Raw genomic sequence first — 19,158 nt, 5'->3', positions numbered from 1 at the left:
TCAGTCGTGTCCAACTCTTAGAGACCCCGTGGACTGCAGCCTACCAGGCTCCTCCATCCATGGGATTTTCCAGGCAAGAGTACTGGAGTGGGGTGCCATCGCCTAGGTATATTCTAAAAGTTGAAAACCAATCAACATCTTTTATGTTAGGAAAGTGTGATTATTACCCACTAAGGGGTTAAACACAGTATTTTTTTCCTGAAGTTTCTTCTATTTTTTTTTTTTTTTTCTCGAACTACATTCAAACTCTCCACAGGTTATTTCAAGGCAGCAAATCTACTCCAAGTAGATCTTTACAGTTGTAGAATATTATGGGGTGAAATCTGATACTCATTTAAGGACACTACAGTAAGAAATCAAACTTTTAAAAAGCAGGAAAGTGGGAAATTCTAACTTTATGCCAAAAGCAAGAAAACAAAATTGTTTCAGTTTTTCCTTTTTATGGATTTGGAGGACCCAAACATGTCTTCTTGGGGAATGACACCCATCTCCGGGGTGGGCATGATTTTCCAGTAGTCACTTCAAAGGACACACTAGAGGCACCTACAGTATCTGAGAAACTAGGCTAACCTTCCACAAACATGACTGGAGAACTTTCAGAAACAAACACTCTTTAAACAATCTCTTTGAAATAAACCAACAGAACATAAATAAGAAGCCCTTTCTATCCTAGTTTTTGTACTACTGACCACAGTGAGTCTTCAGGAATTGTTTTTCTAAAGAGTAAGTCCCAAATTACGTCACCACCGCGCTTGGTATTTCATCCTGTGAATCATGAGGGCAAAGAGAATTTCAAGGAAGAGGGTCTTGTGACACTACCATTTCCTAGAATGTGCAAAAGGCTTAGTGAGATGTGTTAGGCCCTGTTCTCTGAGTACTTACAATATAGACAGCTCTAAAAGCATATCTAGTGCCATTGTGATCAGAGGCTGACCAATCAACCAAAAAAGCTGGTTAAAGCAGGGCATTCTTGAAAACTAAAACATGAGATTCCCTAGCCCTGCCTGAATGTACACTGATTTGCTAGTCTTGACAATAGGGCTGAGGACTGTCCTGAGGGTGGGTGTGTGATTAGAGCTGGATGCTGTCTTACCATCCTACCCACGATGCCTCATCTCAGTTCCAGCTCTACATTCCTGCAGGTGGAGGAAGAGGGTGGGCTACTCGCTATAAAATCCCAGTACAATCCCTTCCAACTGTTCACAGTTGTGTCACTCACACCTAGTCCTGAAACAATTTTTTTAAAAGACACCTGCATTTATAGTCTCTCTAAAACACTGACCTAAATTTTCATAGACAAATCTCTTCACATTTGGATTTCACTGGTTTCATATGAACCGAGTAATAAAACAAGTATATCTGAAAAAAAGGGACGTGGGAAGAAATACAAGTGGCTCTGGGTGTGCTTGTGACTCAGGGGGTGGGAGCAGAATGTGACACAGGAGCGGCTGCTTGACTCTGTGGGCACCAGAGAGGCGTGTGTTATGAAGGGAGCCAGGCTGCTCCACGCTGCAGTGAGTCAGTTAAGTGAAAGTAAGTCAAAAGAGCGTCTATGGTCGTTATATTAAGCAGACTTATTAGGCAAAGGATCCTTAACATAAAAGAACTCTTGCAAATCAAAAGGGAAAAGATAAACCCTCCTCCATGGAAAAATGGAGAAGGAAAACGGCAACCCATTCCAGTATTCTTGCCTGGAGAATTCCATGGACAGAGGAGCCTGGTGAGCCGCAGTCCATGGGGTTACAAAGAGTTGGAAATGACTGAGCGACTAACATACACACTCCCACTATGGAAAAACAGACCAAAACTATGAATAAGCAATGCACAGAAAATTTAAATTACTACTAAACAAGAAAAGCATGTTAACCTTTCTTGTAATCAAAGAAAGGCCAATTCTCTGTCATGTTGGGCAGGGACATTTTCTGGATGAAATGGGCATTCTCATACAATGCTAGTAGGTGATGTAGACACTGCTGGAACATTTTAGGAGAAAAACTGGAAACATGAACTGAACTGAGTCTTTGAAGAATTCCATCACCTTAGATATACCTCGAGGAATTTGTCCCAGGAGACCCAAACAATGATTTGGATATGCTCAATCACTCAGCTGTGTTGACTCTTTGAGACCCCACTGACTGTAGCCCGCAAGGCACCTCTGTCCATGGAATTTTCCAGGCAAAAATACTGGACTGGGTTGCCATTTCCTTCTCCAATGATTTGTATGCACTGATTTTTAAAATGACAGCACCAAAAAGGAAAAGCACAAAATATTTATCCATTCAAGATAGGTTAGTTTGTGGTCCATCCATAAAATAGAATATAGTCATAATGTCATTCAAAATATTTCTGGAAAAACATATCTAATAACTTGGAAACATACTATAACAATCATAATTTTATAAAAATTGAAAAAAGTCCAGAAGGAACTACACCAAAATGTGAACAGTAGTTAATGCATGGTAGTTGTCAACAGTACCATTAACAGTAGTTTAACACAGGGTGGGGGGATTACAAACATTTTAAATTTTCTTTTTTCTTTTCTATATCCTGGCATACTTCTCATCATGAATGTGAATTGTTTCCATAACCAGAGAACAATTACAAGAATAGAAAAATGGTCATAAAGAAGCCCGCTGACGCTTATATAATTGATCATCTAACATGAAACATCTATATATAATCTTATATATATATATAACATCTTATATAATTGATCATCTAACATGAAAAAGTACACAGGAGGAGGATGGACTCTTCTCTCTCTGTCCTGAAAAAGTCCATGTGCGTTTCCCTGCAGGATCCCAACCTCGTGGGCGTGAGCACACGACTCTGGCAGACCAGGGCTACACAGGAAATTAAACCAGAGTCATGAATACAGAAATGCTTTTCTTCTCAAAGGCCATCTGACCTCTTCTATCAAACATTCTGCAGCATCTGGATTTGATCAAAGTTACATAATCGGGGGAAGTGGCCTGGAAAACACCTGGAATGGGCAGAACACAGACACCGGCCCGGGGGTGACTATCGATTTAAAGTGTGGATTATTAAAGGGGGACTGTCCCTCACATGGAGACAGATGCTGAGAACTTCATGTGAGGGGATGAGGCCTCTCTGTCAGGAAGGAAAGGGCCTCCCACTGCTTTTTGATTCAACAGGACGTCAGGAAATCCAAGGCAGCCTCGAGATTTTCCTCTCCAGTTCTTGCTCCATTCCACAAATTAATGGCCAAAGCCCAAAGGGAAGTATTGCTCATGCATGCCTCTGGATAGAGACGCTGAAGTGCAGCCACAGTCCAACACCAAAACCTTCCAGTCAATTCCCAATCCAGGCTGATGTCAAAATTGACTCACGATGTATAAATGCCAAGTTCCTTGCTTCATTTCATAGTGAACGATGCTCGTCAACCTTAAAAATGATCACAGCTTACAAGGCCCAAGTTGCAGAATGTACTTAAATCTTTCTTGCCTAATACATGAACTTCCTGCCAGTCCCCGGATGGACCCTCAAAGGAGCTCAAAGGACTCATTAAAAAAACGATGACCAAAATAGCTCCTCTCTTCTGTTCTGCCAACGGATAAAGAAATCCTTGCATCTATTCTTCTTAAAAATGTTAGTTTAACATTTTTTGCGGCATTCTGAGTCATAGCTTTAAAATATTTAAGATTTTTATCTTCAAGAACGCCTCTTACCTCATTGGAAATCCTTTTGTTATTACCATATCCTTCACGAAAAGGTTTCCACTCACCCACAAAACTCAGGAAAAGTCATTAATTAGCCAGTTGAATACCAAGAATGGTGCTATCTAAATGTGCTCCAAAGTTACGGCTCCAACTGTGACAACAAACTGAAAAGTCTGTAAGAACGATGCCACAGAGTTCACTGGATCTGTGAGTGATTAACTTATTTGGACGGCGTTCGAAGAAAAGAGCTTGGGTCTTTAAAGTATAATTTAAAGATCATTTTATACAAAAATAATCCTTTCTTAAAAATTGTGAGTCACTGATCAAAAATGTTTACAAAAGATTCTCCCATATGGCATGTCTGGTCTAGACTCTCAGGGGCTGCTGCTAAAGCTGCCACTGCCAAGGAGGAGGGGAACAGGCTACTTTAGTCCCAAAGCGGGAGGGGATAGGAGCTGGGGGGGGGGGGGGGGAGGGGCAGAGGGGAGGGGATACGAGTGAGGAGGGGGTGGAAGGGGAGGGAAAGGGAGGCTTCACCTCCAGGAAAAACATCCCAGGGAAGCTTCCCACCTTCTTCTTGGTGATCGTGCAAGCTCACGGTTCCTGCTAGAGTCAGATAGCCGGGCTATGTGGCAGTCATTTCTGTTCACCTCATGGATGGCGGGGGGCGGGGGGGGGACGGGGGAGGGAGGAGGACGGGGCATGTCGCACGTGATAAACACCCCCTTTATTTTTGCTCACATTCCATTATTTAAACCCTGGTCGCTTTAGTCTTATTTCCTTTGTGGGCCCTTCATTATGATCCTCCAGTTCAAGGAATCTCTGTAATTTAAAAATCTATAAAACAGATCCTTCAAAAAAGAGGGACGGCTTCGTGTTTTATTTCACACTCAGTTCCAACCGATGAGATCATGCTCAGACTATTCTCAAGTCAGTTTATAACAGTCTGATACAACTTTTTATAATATGAGCTTAGAGGAAAAGGATGATTTCCCACAATCTGAACTCGATGAAAGTCATTTTATCTACATTCTACATGGTCCTTTATTTTGTAATTTACACCCTCACCCAGAGCAGTTAAACCTAAAAAAACAAGTTAGGCTGAATACAGCCTTGGCATTAACTTCACGCTCTGAACACAATGTTCCCAGCGCCCCCAAAACACTGTGTCAGCTGCTGGGGAGCAAGGGTAGGGCAATGAGGTGAGGATGCAAGGAACACAGCCTCTACTTCTTGAAGGAGAAACACCCATTCAGAAAATGTACACACCCTCAAAGCAAAAAGTCTAACAGAAGACAAGCGCTGTCCTGTGCATTAATTTTTAAGGACACAGACATGGACTCCCAGGAGTTGTGAAGGGGGGAGACAGGGTTAGGAAGAAGTAGACTCTGAACGAGACCATGCCCAGCAAGAGAAGCCTGATTAACACAGGGACCCAAGGGCAGCCTGACACATCAAGCCTACTCAGGGAGGGGGCTTCATCTCTGCTGTGCTGTGGGCCCTGTGGTGATGCAGACTATTCTGACTTTACTCCTCAGAACAAAGTCTGCAAACACATCAAATACATATGGAGCACCGCAGAGAACAACTGTACTGAAACAGTCCTCAAAGTATCTTTTGAAAGAAATCTGTAATACGGTGTTTCTCTACTATGCATTAAATATACGCTCCTTTATTAACACATTAAATTGCAAGCTCAAGTAGTAGCTGTCATTTCAAAGTAGTGATGAGTTTAGGTAATAATCACAATTGTTATGTAATATGAAAATATCTGAGTTCTACTGCTGGCAAAGTCACAAGCACTGCTAATATTACTGTGGTTATATACATTTATAAAAAAAAGATAAAATACTAATTTTCAGTTAGCACTTAGTGAAATAAAGTCTTAAATATTTTTCCATCCAAGGACATGGAGCCTCTGAATGTCACCCCAGACCCCAAGGGCCTTGCAGGTCCACGTCTACACCACCGACGTAGCTCAGCAGAACCCCAGCAACCCGACAGACACAGGCCTAGAAAGGGGGCCGCTGTGAGTTCGTGTGAAGTCCAGATTATGCAAGTTTCTTTCGTCTTAAGTAAAAAGAACTAATAATTTTCTTTCCATTACTTCCCATCTAGGGGTGTTATAGGCAATAAATTGGATGGGCTTCCAGAGAAATCCCCTTTAAAAATTAAAAAAAGTTTTTTAACAAGTTATTTAAATTGGCCCAAGGTGTAACTATTGCTGAGAACCTTTTTATATTGTGATACTCCTAGGCAGTCAATTTTAGAAAACAGAATTCTCCATCCTAACCTCTGTCCCGATAGGCAGTTCAGATACTAACTCTTCTGAAGATACAGTCCCCTGTCCCCCTTCGCTCAACCAGAAAGCAAAACCAAAGGAATTTCGTGTCACTTTCTAAGACTCTACTGTCAATGAAGTCTACGACGACTAAAAACGGAGTACAAGGACCGACAAAAGAAGACTACTACCTTCACACCATTCTGAGCCCAACATTCACACCCCTCTCCCTCTCAACCCGGTAAGCGCAAACCCACAGCCTGGCCACTTTTCCTCCCAAATCTCTCAGCAAACCTGTATTTTCCACACCCTTGACTGGTTCCCAACTTTGATCTGACCCCTCGTTCCACCTCCGCACTGCCACCAGAGCGGTCTTCCTGAAAAAATGCAGATCTGACCCAAGTCGCTCTTCTGTTAAAATCCACCAAGATGGCTGCCGGCCGAGAAGCCGAAGAGAAAGCTTGGGAGGCGGCCCTCCCTGTGGGCCTCGGTCACGTTTACTGGCGCGGTCAGCTGAGGCGATGTGAGGAACAGGGCTATCCTGTGCCTCACGGGGAAGCTGGCAGTTGGCTGACAATGTAGGAGACACTGTTCCCCCAGACACCGGCGGGGGCTGTTGCTGCTGCCACCTCTGCGGGAGAAGTCCGAGCTCTAGAAGGACCGTCTTCCCCCAGGACGCTTGCTCTTCATTCAGCCTCCTCCCATATGCCCCCGTCGGTTCCCCCTTGCTGTCTCAGCGGTGAGCACCTTGGCCAGGGCCAGTCATGCCCCCTGGAATGCCTAGTCCCTTCTCATCCTCCCGGCGGCACCATCCCCAGCAAACCTCTGACTGGTCCTTCTGCCTCCCCACCCATCTCTGGTTGATTACTTCCGGTTCGCCTCACACTCGGGAAGGACCTGACGTCCGTTAAGAGTGCCGTGAGGAATCTGCCCCCATGTCCCTCGTGGGACACTAAGCCTGGGCTCCAGGGTGCACAAGGCTTGTTCAAATCTCAGCCCACCATGTCTTTAAGATACTAATTTCTGAGCCTCAGTTTCTCAACTGCAATGGCTTCAAAACCGAGTCGGGCCGTCAGGCGGGATCAACGCATACTTGCGGGTGGAGATGTTCTCGCACGGATGCGGGCATGGAGCCTGGCACCAGGGCACCGCAACAAAGGGTAATCATCCCTTCTCTTATTATTGTTACCACAATAATGTAAATTCCTCTGGGGCAGAGATGGAGCGTTCTTCTCACAGAGTCTTCAGTCTCACCTGCCTAATATGACTCAGCCCTGCTCAGGGTTTCTTAGAAGGAACTCAGTTTTAAGAACATCCTGCATTTGTTTGTCTTTGGCAGCAAGGTAAAAAAATTAGGTCATGACTGAAGAGTGCACCTTAATGACCTGTCAACCTTAAGTAAGAACAGCAGAAGTGACAGACGGGAAAGATGAGAAGCAAATGCAACCCAACCAGGAAACCTTAGCAAGATTTAGGAAATACAGTAACTTTTTAAATGGAATCTACACCACAGCCAAGAACCTAAAACAAGGTGTAGCATGAAAGTACCTTTCTCTGTGCTTTCAAAAGAAACAGGATTCATTACTGTCTCATAACAGGCCGAGATGCCTCCACAGACTTCTTGTTTGAGAGGGAAGAAAGGTTTCCCGAGTCCCCAGACTGGCCCAGAGTCAAAGTGGCCACAGTGAGCCAACTAACCTTAAAAGCCTTTTTATTCTGTCACAGGCCATTTGCAACAGACTGAAAGCCTCCCCCTCTGCCTGCCAGGCTTGGGAGGGTATGTAAACCCTCATTTCGCATTTCCTGTTTTCTGTTATAGCATCATCAAGGCTCCTGGGTCACTTAGACCCGAGTGACTGAAGTGAAGAGGCTGCCCAATGGAAGGCAATTTCCCTAGAACGTCTCATCGGCCATTACTATTGGAATAACTTTAATTGGAGTCAATCCTAAAGGAAATCAACCGTGAATATTCACTGGAAGGACTGATACTGAAGCTCCAATAGTTTGGCCACCTGATGCAAAGAGCTGACTCAATGGAAAAGATCTGATGCTCAGAAAGATTGAAGGCAAAAGGAGAAGAAGGTGACAGAGGATGAGGTGGCTGGATGGCATCACTGACTCAATGGACATGAATCTGAGCTAACTCCGGTGAAGTGAAGAACAGGGAAGCCTGGCGTGCTACAGTCCATGGGGTTGCAGAGTGGGACTCAACTTAGGGATTGAACAGCAAACAACAAAAATTGGAGTAACTGAATGTAACCCCAATAAAGGTATTTTGTCTCCAAAACACAATGGTCAACTCTATTTATTCATGGCCCATCTTTAAGTTAAATTAAGGTATTCAGTGTATAGCACTGTTGGCTAAATTTGAGGACTGATAAGACTGATAGGGATTAGGTAGAATTTAAGAGTAATAAGGCTGAAATTTTTGCAGCTGAATGTAAGGGAACAACAGCTAGTACTTATTGATCCCTGCTGACTGCCAGCACTGTGTCAAGCACTTTATCTGCATGAAATCCCCACAACCCATTAAGTAGCCTCTATTATGAGGGTACTTGAGAGGGCAGGAAATGGAAGCAGATGTGAAGCGCCTCACATGCTCTCTCTCCAGGAACCCCTCCGTCAGCTCCCTGTCTGACAGTCTCACTCAGTCTCAGCATTGCTCTCTCAAGGTCTGGCTCTTTCTTTTCCTTCTCCACTCCGGCATCTCTTGTCCCCCTCCCCCCACCCTCCCTCTGCCCGTCCTAGCCCCTAACCCCCTCCTCTCTCATCTTTCTTTACACCTCTCCTGTCTCAACTTGTCTTGTCTTTGTCTTCCAGTCTGTACCTCCTCCTCCTTCTGTCTGTCTGCTCTATCTCCACCACCTAACACCGACAGTATAACAAAGCATCGAAGGTGTGGATTAAGACAGAAGCATTCGAAAGCCAATTTCAGAGAATAACAACTGTCAGTATCTGAGGACAAAGTTAAGTCTCTCAAAAGTCAGCAACTAGCAAGCTATTTTTCCGAATGGCTTTGGAACTTCACTAGGCAAGAAACAAGACTCACCATAGTGCTAACTATTAAAGATGGACAAGGAGTACAAGGGGCTTCACTATGCTGTCTGCTTTTGTTACAGGTTTAAAATTTCTCCACTAAAAAAAAAAGTAAAAAACACGAAAATCCCCTGGTGGTCCAGTGGTTAGGATTCTGCACTCTCAATGCCAGATCACCACTACAGAGGAAAAGTTAAATTCTTTCAATGTCTCATCTGATCTTTGGTTCTTGGTTACATATACTTCTGGTTTTATTTTTTCCAGTTTTATTGAGATGGAATTGACATACCTCATTGTCTAAATTTAAGGTGTACAACATACTGAGATGATATATGCACATTTTATGAAATGATTACCACAGGGAGTCTAGTTAACATCCACCACCATACACAGTTACAGATGACTTTGCTTGTGAGGAGAATGTAGATCTACTCTCTAAGTCATTTTCAAATATACAATATAGCATTATTAACTATAGTCACCATGCTGTACAATGTTACGCATTTTTAAAACCTATCCATCAATAATTTTTCATGTTTCTATTTCAGATCAGTGATTACGCTGATAAAATTGCGGCCTGATTTTACAATAAGGTAATAAGTAGTACGAAATTTTAAGTTTTCACATGTTTGGAGCTGTGGAAATGCATCTCTAGAGATGAGAAATAAGATGCCAACTACGGCATCTATTCCTGCCAACAGGATTTTTCTTTCACAATTAAAACATTCACCATGGGAATAAGAAAGGGTCAGAGGAAGAGAAGATACTCTTCCTTAGAACCAAGGACAGGAAGCATTAATTATAGGCATCAAAGCAAACTTGGAAACAAATTGTTTTCTTAACAAGAAAAACTATGAGTGGGTTTAGTTCAAATTCTATCATCACACTTCAGCCATTACAGCAATTGGCAATGCCAACATTTTAGACCGTGAAATATTTAAATTAACAACAGCTAACATTTGCTAACATCTTGCTCCGTGCTAAACAGTTTAAATGAAATGTCTGATGTGAATCTCCCAACTCAAGAAGGCAGGGACTACGATGAGCCTTATTAGAAATGAGAACACCGAGGCTCAGGGAGCAACATGCCAGTCACTTCACTGGCAGGATGGCTGACATCCGGGCCAGGTGGCTGGCTTGGGAGTTGTGTGCTTCCCAGGAGAACAGGACCTCGGCAACATTCTAGCCATAATACTGCCTGGATTTAAGGACATCCCAAAGGAGGCTCACATCAGTATAAATACATACACTTAGCACTTCATTGGTCTCAAAGCTTTCCTGTGACTCATCTCCTGGATCCTCAGAAACAATCCTCGAAGGTGGGCTGGCCAGAGAATGTTTGTTCTCTTGGTCTTAGAGGTAAGAAGGCAGAAAAGTTGAGACATGAAGAAAACTGGGTTCGCCTGACTCCAAATTCAAATGTTTTTCCTACCCAACTGAACTGGGGCCCTTCTTCTTCCTCCTCTCTAGAAACCTCATAGCATCAGTATGAGAATGAAGTGAGGATGTCTATGAAGTGCTTGGTGCCAAAGAACTGTCACCTCATTGATGCTCGACAATTTCAATGTAACCCTCAAATGAAAAGGACTGACTGGCTTTCTATTTGGTTACAGAAAGAGCTTCAGATTTTTCTTTGTTACTAAACAAGGGAAGTATTTGATGACCTCAGAAGAGAGTATTTAGAAAGAGAGCATGAGCTTCTGTGAGGCAGAAGTTCTAAAAGTGTATCTGTGTGGCTGGCACCACACAAAGCCTCCACCAGAAAGTTAACTGCTGAATAGAAGCGTTTCAAAGTGGGCCCTTAAAATAAATGCGGACGGTTCACAAAGAGTTCACTTCACAGAACTCACGCGTCCGCATGTAAGATTCATGCACAGTGTACGCAAACACAAACACACGAACAAATCAAAGTAAACTGTGGGGGAAAAAAAAAGAATTCAATTGGCGAATGTTCATGTTTTCTTTCACACCTCTAGGAGAGAGAAGAAATTAATCAGAAAATTCAGTGCTTGAAGTAGACCTAAGATTGTAAAGTTCAGTGTGGCCATAAAGGACAGATACACCTATAAACATACATTTTTGCAAAGCTGGAACATGGAAGTTAAATGCTATAAATGCCTATGTGTGCATAAAATGTTTCTAAAAGGATACACAAGAAACTCAAGTGAGGTTTCTGGATGAAGAACAGAATTGCTTCTCACTAACCTTTAAGAATTTTTTAATGATGTACAGCTATTCTAATAAACATTTAAACATTTAAAATTTCACTGCTAAAAGTAGTCATTTTTAATCAGTATTAGAAAGAAAAAAAATCCCTGTTTCAGGCTTTAGAGTGTTTCTGAAGATACTATTTTAATATCCACAGAGAGTTCCAAAGGAGATGAACAGTCATAGCTGGTAAAGCATATAGTGGCTAAAACTGGGCTTTTTGAGGCCAGACAGCAAGGGTTCAAGTCCTAGCACCACCGCTTGCAGGCTCTGTGACCTTGGACGAGTTTTCTAACTTTCAGATGCGTCAAGTTTTCTTCATCTATAAAATGGAAGCAACCAAAGGGCTATCATGAGAAATAAGCAAATAAAATCATATAGTATGCTCAAACAGTGCTTGGAATACAGTAAACATTTAATAATTGTTGCTTTGGCAGCTAGGCCTAAATAGCAATAGATGCACGATCAAGTTGCATATATGGCTGAACTTACTCTCAATGGAAAACTTGATCATACTCGATTTTCTCGGGCACTTGGGACACCTGGGCCCCCAGTTTGTGTCAATAAACACTGACTGACTGATTTAGGATGTCGGTTAAAAACAAAAAGGCTGGACTACTTATCCAGATGTTAGAAATATTTCTCCCAAGCAGCTAATAGCACATCCAGTCTTTAAGAAACGATCACTTAGGTCTGTTAAATTCCCTCAACTACACAACAATGATTTCATTTACTTTCTCCAATTAAACGTAACAATGAAAGAAGGAAAACTCAGTAACAGAAAAGAATTCCTAGAGTGATACCTTCCTAGATGGAGACTTAATGCCAGGTGGTCTGCTGTAATCAGAATTTTTTTTTTAAACTTGAGAGTCAACATCATTTCAAGACACATTAGATTTTGTAAACCCTCACCTCCAAAAAAAAAAACAAAACCATAAAAGCCATCCAGGTAAGAACTAAATCTACTGTTTACCCTCAGGGAATACAAAACAATGTCACAACAGTGCTGTGACCTAAACCTTCCTCCATCTCTGCAGCTACAAAAGTCCATTCATCTACCCTGCCTGAAGCATCATCTGCAAAATGGATGGTGATGCCTAACACTAACTCGTTACAGATGTAAATGAGCATGTGCTCAGAACTCTGAGCAACTTGGAAAATAAGCAGCATATTAACTGAAGATGATTTTGGCGGCTCACATGCCAACTTCTAGGGACAAATAAACCATCTTCTCCCTCTAAACGCTAGATCTTGTGAGCCCACTCCATCTGGATGCGCCTTCTCCCAGGCGGCCAATATACACGTCTCATGGCAAGAAGGGCCAGCTGATTTCATCTGTACCACTGGTGTTTATGGTTTGAGCTGCGCACGTGACTTCATGCAGACCCTCAGGTCAAAAAGTTGGAGAGAAAAGAAAAATAGGTGAGACAATGAACAAGGCCTCGTGTTCATTTCTCCTTCATTTTAAAGAGAAAAACGTTACAACTCTGATGGCACTTGTTCTAAAAAGAGCTTTACATTTCGACTCCTGTTTTAAGTCCTAAATAAAAAGAACAGACAAATGTAAGCAGATTTACATCCCTAAAGTACAATTAACTTTTCTGCTGAAAGGCAATAGTCTGGGGCCACGAGTCCCCAAGTCAGATAAATTTCCGCTTCATCCTGAAGCTACAAAATGAAGGCCACTCATCATAGTCAATTGGTTTCTTGGGTTGTTTTTTTTTTCCCAGTTGTCACCTTACTAGGACAGAAAACAAAGACACACAGGAAAGGGGAAAAAAGGGGTGGGGGGCGGATTAGAGAAGAAAAGGGGAGTAGAATGGGAAGAGGGCAAATGTGAACCGCACGGGCTCTGGGGCTCTGAGGCTTTACGGAAGGAACTTAACACGAGCTGACCCTCCTCCAAGTGCCCTGGACTCATTCAAAATCTTCCTAAAATGCGGTGGAACTTCTCTTTTCTCCCCGCAGAAGTCTTAAGAATTCTTACGACCTCTACGTGGTCCGTAGATAAGATGGAGAGTGTGTGTGTGTGTGTTGGGGGGTGGGGGGGGAATGGTGTAGAAAGATCACTTCAAATTCTGTATCCATAAATGGTAGAGCCGTGCTCCCTTTTGTCCACGAGACTTTAATGAAAATCGTCTGTTTCGCAAACACGGGTCGACCTTTTGGACGCGTAATTCCCAATTAGCGGTGGAAATTCCACGACGTGGGCTCACGAGGCCCTTCGGGCCTGTACGCTTCGCTTTCTCAAACTTTCTCGGGGAGACCCTGGAGGCCTGGGGGCCCCGTGACTTGGCCCTCCCGGTGTGGGCTCCCCCCACACCCCTGGGGTTAGTGCGCGCGGGGGTGGGGTGGGCTGGAGGGGGCCCGACGCCCCGCACCCTCCGGGCTGGCGGCGGCGCCCAGGGGCGGGCGAAGGAAGCGGAGAGCGGGAGAGGGCGAGGGAGGAAGGCAGAGGGGAGAGGGGGAGAGGGCGGGCGCGGAGGGAGCGCGCGCGCGCGGCCGGGCGAGGCCTAGGAAAGCAGGCAGGCCGGCAGGCCGGCCGGCCGGCCGGGCGGCGGACACGCGGCCGCCCTCGGCCCGCTCCCCCGAGCTCACCTTCTAGGTAGCAGCTGGAGGAGGACGAGAGCCCCTTCTTGGATTTGCAGCCCACCAACTTCAGGCAGATCTCCAACATCTTGGCGCGCCGGAGGCGTCGGGGAGCCCGCGCCCCGGGCTGCCCTCCGCGGCGGGCTCAGGCCCGGCTCGCCCCGCGCGCCGCCCCGGGACCCCGCGGCCCCACCATGCCGCCTGCCCCGCCGCCTGCCCCGCCGTCCCACGCCCGCGGCCTCTCCCGGTCTCGGCTCCGGACGCGCCTGTTAACAAAGGGCCCCCGAGCCCGGCCCCGCGAGGCCCGCCCCCGCCGCCTTAACCCTCTGCGCGCCGCGCCCGCACCCAAGGGCTGCCCCGTGTTCCGACCGGCCCGGGCCGCCGTCCAAAACCGACGCCTCGCGGGTTTCGACGTTAAGCAAAGCGGGGGGATGGAGATTTTAAGCGCGGCATGCCTTGGTTCTCAGAGTTGCGAAGTACTGTCCTGACGCCCCAAGGAAAGACAGCAGCAATTATGGCAGGCAAGTCGGGGGAGGGCGGGCCTGCTCAGCATCACTTTGAGGAACCTCCTGCATCTCTGGGAGGAGATCCCCCCCACCAACCCCACCCCACCCCCAACTGCACCGCTGCAAGCCAAGCGAGTTGCACCGGGCGCGGTGCCCTGGCCAACCCCGTGTCCCCTGACTGTTGGTGAATAAGGCAGATTCCTCTGCAGTTATCAATACTGGTCTCATTTCTATTCGGTGAGCTTACTGTGATTAAGGCCAACTCAGTGGGTGTCTGAGGAGTGAATAATCAGAGAGCTGCAACCCACAGTACAACTACACAAGTTTGCAACACATTTGTCAAGTCATACATCCAGACTAGGAGACAAAGGAGACGTGTGAGGTCAAACACAATGTCTGATTATTAACAAAGGAGTTTAGTCTCCTCCATGAGAACTCATCAGGGGCATGGCCTATGCCCTTTCTTTAAGAAGCCTCATTTTTCTTTGAGAGAAAACCCTTCTCTTGTTTGGTGTGTGCCACGGGGGGAAGGGGAAACACATTACTTAAAACCCATTTCACCCCTGGAGAAGGGATAAGGCTACCTACTCCAGTATTCTGTCCTGGAGAATCCATGTACAGTCCATGGGTCGCAAAGAGTCAGACATGACTGAGCAACTTTCACTCACTGCTGTGCTTGGCTCCAATAGACAATATCATCACATATAACAACATAAAAAATAACAATAATGTGTGACTTGGCACCAAACTGGAAATCTACATCAGTGGAATACGAATCCAGACATACCAAATAATTTAACAAAATCAGAAACGTTTTAGCAAGTATAGGAAGGAGAAGTTGTTTAAACAGTGTTAGATAACTAAATTGCAACAGGGAGAAAAATCAAGATAGCGTCCAGGAATACTAAGAGCTGAGGGGTACTGAGATTCTACTACGAATCAGACTCCTGTGAGAAACACCCTCCAATCGTTACCTGTGCACAACTATTCTGTACGGAAAACAGAATTATCATCCTGATTCTTCAGGTGAAAATCTGAAATTCAAGAGGAGTCAAGCACCTTGCCCAAAGTCTGAGCTGGACTACCCCGGGGTCTGCCTGGCTCCAAGGATCAGGCTCCTAACCAGTGGATTATGCAGTCCCTTCTCACCAAAAATAAATCCCAAGTAAATTAAAGCTACATATATCTTTATCTTTGGCTAATAACTAAGGTTACCATATGTTTCAGAAGAAACCTTCTGAAACAAGAGACCCTGGCTACAGTCATCAGTTCCACAGGCAAAGCTGGACTCATCTGTGGTCCAGCCTATCCTGTAAAGACGAAGCCTGGGTATCTTCACTATACTAGGAGTGGCAAAGTAACAAGACCTTCACTCACACTGCCAAAACCTGACCATTCAAGGCTGGACTAGATACGACTAGTGTGTATCAGTGTTTCTCAGCCTCGGTATCATTCATTTTTCAGAGATGTCCTGTCAAATTCTGATTCACATACAAAATGTGTTTTTACTGCAACCAAGTGACCTGTGGTTTGTGTTGTGGTACCAGGTCAGACCTCATGAGCAGCTAAGAAGACACAGCACTTCCCACTGCCTGGAGACAGGGCTACAGGGCTACGAGGTGACACATGACTGTGGATGCCATCTATTGATGGATGCTGGGAGACACTATCATTCTGTCAAACAGCCCATGTGTAATGACGGCCAACTGTTCCTTGAACCTTTCAACCTCCAAGTATAATGCCAAAAATAAAATCCCAAAGGGTGCCACCAATACAAATAAGCTGAAAACTACTGTGTTGGTACCTTTTAGAAAGTTCAAGGGCTTTGGATCAGACTATAATAAAGTCTGTCATATAGCATTTCAGATGTAATGTGATGGCTATATTCAAATAGGCACCTTAATGACAAGAACAGTGGGCATTTTTGCAATTTTAACCATATCCTTGAATTCTATCAATTAATACAGGCCCAGATATTTGCCTGCATGTGTTAAACTTTATATTAAGACGTAAGTTGATTTTTAAAAGTTAATGACTATTACTAATATTCTGCTCTTGAGTCTAAAATGATCTTATCCCTTTAAAACATCTTAAAATGAGTAATGCTTATAAACTGTGTCCAGATCTTTTAAAATAGTTACAAAACCATACATCATCAGGTCTGGGAAAACACTCTGAATTAGCAGCAATGAACACTGAAAATATCGCAGAGCTCCCCACTACCAAATTAAACTAGGACTATTCTTTCCAGATCTAGCTTTTGATGCCTTTGAAACTCACTCACAAGTACAAAAAACATTCTGCTACAAGCAGATAGGAGAGCTCCAGTCTTCTTACTAGAACAAACAGAAGCCTGAGAAGGATTCCTTCCAAGTAATCTTAAACCTAAAGGCCATTAACTTTTTTTTTTTTTAAGGAAAACAAATCTAAAAGGTTGTGAAGTAACTTGTTTGCTATGTTGTACTCAGTTTGGGAAAGGAATAACCTTTTAATATGTGCCAGGCGAAAACCTTCCAACAATCCTATGGATTTCCTGTAGTTTAACTCCATTTCACAGGTAAGGAAACTGAGGCGTAAGCAGGTACAGGGATGGGTTAACAGTCTGTCTAGGTTCACATAGCTAGGAAGTAGTAAGGTCTAAAGCCCTTGAACTTTCCAAAATGGACATAATTTGTAATTTAAGTGAAAGGTGGATAATTGTAGCAAAGCCAGAGGATGAAATAAAAATCAGTAACTATTGAAAAATGTCTTGAAACAGCTGATGGAATTAGAACTATTTAAGAATATTTTAAAATATATCAGAATAGTGAGAAAGAATAAAAGTCCTTACTTACATTAAAATATGTTATCTGTGCTGTGTTTCTAAAAGCACGGTCCACGGACAACCTATTTTTAATTGCCTGGGGTGCTTGTTTAAAATGCAGACTCTCTGGAGAAGGAAATGGCAACCCACTCCAGTATTCTTGCCTGGAAAAGTCCATGGACAGAGGAGCCTGGCAGGCTGCAGTCCATGGGGTTACATGACTGAGCATGTGTGCATGAGGGTGGAGGGTCACGGGTTGGTAGCAATAAACTGGTAGAACTAAAAAATAAAAAAATAAAATAAAATGCTGACTCTTGCTCCAGTCTAGACCTACACAATCAGCATATATGGATGGTGGTATCTTAACATGATCTGAAGATGATCTGCATGCATACGTAAGTCTGACAACCATTGTTTTGGAAGAAGGAAGAGTTCCTCCTTGTTTTCCTTGGAAATAGGACAAATAGGGATGGATATTTCTAAAATTTACTCATCTGAAAGCAATTTCTGCATTTAAGAAATTGTATAACTCTAAAACAAGTTACTTTGTCAACAAAGGTCCCTCTAGTCAAGGCTATGGTTTTTCCAGTGGTCATGTATGGATGTGAGAGTTGAACTGTGAAGAAAGCTGAGCGCTGAAGAATTGATGCTTTTGAACTGCGGTGTTGGAGAAGACTCTTGAGAGTCCCTTGGACTGCAAGGAGATCCAACCAGTCCATTCTGAAGGAGATCAGTCCTAGGTGTTCATTGGAAGGACTGACGCTGAAGCTGAAACTCCAATACTTTGGCCACTTCATGCGAAGAGTTGACTCATTGGAAAAGACTGATGCTGGGAGGGATTGGGGGCAGGAGGAGAAGGGGACGACAGAGGATGAGATGGCTGGATGGCATCATCGACTCGATGGACATGAGTCTGAGTGAACTCCAGGACTTGGTGATGGACAGGGAAGCCTGGTGTGTTGCAATTCATGGGGTCGAAAAGAGTCGGACACGACTGAGCGACTGAACTGAACTGAAAACAAGTTACCAAAAGAGGACTTTGCTCTGAAAATTTTGGATAAAGAATGAACTTTTTTAAAGTCTGGAGTTCAGTCCTTTTTTTTTTTTTAAATAGAGTTGCAGGGGGTGGGGCGTGGATAGGCAAGGGCCCACCACAGAAGTTGCTCGAGGGAAGAAAGCAGGATATGGATGCAGGAGGCAGGATGTGGAAGCTCTACCTGGGAGCAGCAGGATGGGGGTGGGGGTTTAAGGGAGACAGATGAAATCTGATATGGTGCCTGGTTTGGGACCCCCAGGACCAAATGATCCCAGATCTGACTGACCCCTTCCCTGTTTCCAGCCCAGTTAATAACTTTAGGAGGAAAGAGCAAAGATCTTGAGGTATGTACGTGCTTACTATTCCACTATTTCACGTGCCAACAGACTACATCCTCTGATTTGCAGACACTGTCCAGTGAGAGCCTGCCAGGTTCCCAAGTGATGGGTACAATCCACAGGAAAATGTGGCTTAGAAGAACATATCAACCATACCTGCTTTTGCCCCGGTAAAGGGCATGCATGCATCTCTTTAAGTATCATAGATTTTCAGTGAGATAACACTGTTTATTGGTCAAGTGTCACAAAGGTCCAGGTACTCTGGTGTGGGGGAACCAGGTGAGACGGGAGGCCGTGCAGTGAGGCTGAAAGAGCTATGACATCACGCGACCTTATTCTCAGATTTTCCATTCACCGTGGTGGCATAGCCAAGTGACTCAATTTTCTAGTCTGTAAAACTGTGGGGTGGTCTTAAGAGTAGCCATCTCCCTGGGTGATGAAAATGAGAAATAGTGTATGAAAAGTGCCCCACGCAGAGAAGGTGCTCAGTGAACAGTATTTTTATTTCCAAAAGAGGACTCTTACTGTATCAGGTGATGCTCTGTGTTCCTGTCTAAGTCTTACTAGGACCAAGTCAAGAGCTAAAATTAACAAATGTGATATGTGAAAATGATTCCAGAAAACACAGTCTGAGGGAGTGAAAGCAATCTGGAGGTTTTCCAAGGGACAAGGAAATCAACT

General features: G+C 44.3%; 1 protein-coding gene across 2 annotated transcripts in view; it reads right to left on the bottom strand.

Moving 5' to 3' along the window:
• Window positions 1-19,158, bottom strand: part of ABL1 (ABL proto-oncogene 1, non-receptor tyrosine kinase) — a 142,100-nt gene that overhangs the window by 34,258 nt on the left and 88,684 nt on the right. Inside the window, exon 1 of one of the 2 annotated variants that reach the window (XM_070799429.1) lies at window positions 13,804-13,971. The exons of the other annotated variant lie outside the window; for it this stretch is intronic. Coding sequence (XP_070655530.1) covers window positions 13,804-13,882 — 79 coding nt within the window. The 5' untranslated portion in view covers window positions 13,883-13,971. Of the gene's footprint in view, window positions 1-13,803; window positions 13,972-19,158 lie in introns of those variants that run through there. 2 annotated transcript variants of the gene reach the window in all.

This window comes from Bos indicus, chromosome 11 (genome assembly GCF_029378745.1).
Source record: "Bos indicus isolate NIAB-ARS_2022 breed Sahiwal x Tharparkar chromosome 11, NIAB-ARS_B.indTharparkar_mat_pri_1.0, whole genome shotgun sequence".
Classification (NCBI taxonomy): Eukaryota; Metazoa; Chordata; class Mammalia; order Artiodactyla; family Bovidae; genus Bos; species Bos indicus.
The sequence above is the reverse complement of the archived record's forward strand: the minus strand, read 5'-3'. Positions and strand labels throughout refer to the sequence as shown.